The sequence below is a fragment of the Solenopsis invicta genome, chromosome 10, assembly GCF_016802725.1.
Source record: "Solenopsis invicta isolate M01_SB chromosome 10, UNIL_Sinv_3.0, whole genome shotgun sequence".
Classification (NCBI taxonomy): domain Eukaryota; kingdom Metazoa; phylum Arthropoda; class Insecta; order Hymenoptera; family Formicidae; genus Solenopsis; species Solenopsis invicta.
Genome location: NC_052673.1, coordinates 407,098 through 408,938, shown reverse-complemented (window position 1 = coordinate 408,938; position 1,841 = coordinate 407,098). Strand labels below are relative to the sequence as shown.

At 49.6% G+C, this 1,841-nt stretch overlaps 1 protein-coding gene across 1 annotated transcript; it reads left to right on the top strand.

Annotated features, from left to right (window-relative positions):
- Positions 1 to 593: 593 nt before the first annotated feature.
- Positions 594 to 1,556, top strand: LOC120358851. The gene has a single exon (XM_039454432.1). It carries the CDS (start codon positions 594 to 596, stop codon positions 1,554 to 1,556), a length of 963 nt encoding a protein of 320 aa, XP_039310366.1.
- The last annotated feature ends 285 nt before the right edge of the window (positions 1,557 to 1,841 follow it).

The window sequence follows — 1,841 nt, the reverse complement described above, 5'->3', positions numbered from 1 at the left end:
TGTTTTTTTAAATGAAAAATTAATGTGAAATAAATATTAAATAAACATAAAATAAACGTTAAATGAACTGTGGCAATCAATTGCCACAATCCTCATACAAAAGAAAAAGAAAAGGAAAAAGAAACAAAAAAGAAAATTTTCACCAACCGAGCATATGGTCTCCGGATGTTAGTCATAAACCTTCTAACATTCGGTAATCATAAATGTTGCATATTGTCATTGTTAGAGCACGTTTTAACCCGCTCAACGTACAATAGTTAAGAGGTGAAATGGTTTGCCTGGAGAAGACATGAAGGCAGATCTCTCTCGACTACGGACATGAACGCGTCTCCGCCGCGCAATCAATTTGGATATCGATAAGTTTAGTTTTCCCTTGTTATATTTGATAATATAAAGTAAAGACTATATTTATACATTAACTGACTATTTCATCCATCTCCGTGCGCCTATACCATTCCCACACCAAAGTGGTGCGCCCGACGTGATCATTCTTTTTTTTTTACGACCAAGCGCAAAGTTTCGCGGAATTGTGACAATTAACGCGTGTTTGTGAGTGAAATTGTGAGTGCACGGCCAGACAGAAGTGCAGCAACATGCCTCTCATGCACGACGACGAGGGACAGGCGTCGATACAGACGCCTAGGCAACCGCTGGTGCAACCTGCGATATTAGAGCCGCCAGGATATTTTATGCCTGGACCTGAGGTGAGCCGCGTGGGCATGCGAATGCCGGAGTTTTCGCCCACGGATCCGGAATTATGGTTTAGCATCATAGACCGGAGTTTTCAAGCCGCAGGAATAACGGTCGATTCGACGAAGTTCGGGTACGCGTTGACGGCAATCGGTCCGCGTTATACCGCCGAGGTGCGAGACATCGTACTGAATCCGCCGGAGGAGCGCGCGTACGAAATATTAAAAGCAGAACTTATTAAACGCCTTAGCTCATCGCAGGAGCATAAGACGCGTCGCTTACTCGAGCACGAGGAGATCGGCGACCGCAAGCCATCACAATTTTTGCGTCATCTTCGTAGCCTCGCCGGCAACGTTGTCGGCGATAAAGTATTGCGAACGATTTGGCTGAGCCGCCTACCCGCTCATATTCAGCCGCATCTAGTGACGCGAACGGAAGATTCGCTGGATCAGGTGGCGGACATCGCGGATACGATTATGGAAGCGACGCGTGCCCCGCCGTTGCAGGTCGCGGAAACGACGCCGTCCTCATTTTCGCGCAGCGCAGGACAGGACGACGCGACATCCTTAGAAGCAAAAATTAACTTGCAATTAGCGCAGATGCGCTTATCGATGCAACAAGAGATGGCAGAGCAGCTGACGGCCATTCGAAAATCTATTGAGGCGATCGGCGAGCTCGAGCGGGGCCGTAGCCACGAGCGACGGTACACACGCCCGCGTTCGCGTTCGCGTTCTCGCCCGCGAGCTCATGGCCATGCAACCAATGGCTTATGCTACTATCATTGGCGTTTCGGCCCAGACGCCAGACGATGCGAGGCTCCATGCTCCTCACAACAGCAAACGGGAAACGCAACGGCCAGTCGTTAATGGCGGCAAGCGATTCCGGCCAGTTGACACGTCGCCTCTTCGTAACAGACCACGATACGAGAGTCAGTTTCTTAATTGACACGGGAGCTGATCTTTGTGTCTATCCGCGGAGGATGGTGCGTGGTCCGCGACAAAAATCGAATTACGAGCTGTCGGCCGCAAACGGAACAACTATTCATACATATGGCACAGAATCTTTGGCACTGAACTTCGGATTGCGACGAGTTTTCGCGTGGCGTTTCGTCGTAGCAGATGTATCCAGGCCGATTATCGGGGCCGACTTCC

Bases quoted from the DNA above. Each gene is read 5' to 3' on its own strand.
- LOC120358851 (XM_039454432.1), top strand. From the start codon at position 594: ATGCCTCTCATGCACGACGACGAGGGACAGGCGTCGATACAGACGCCT.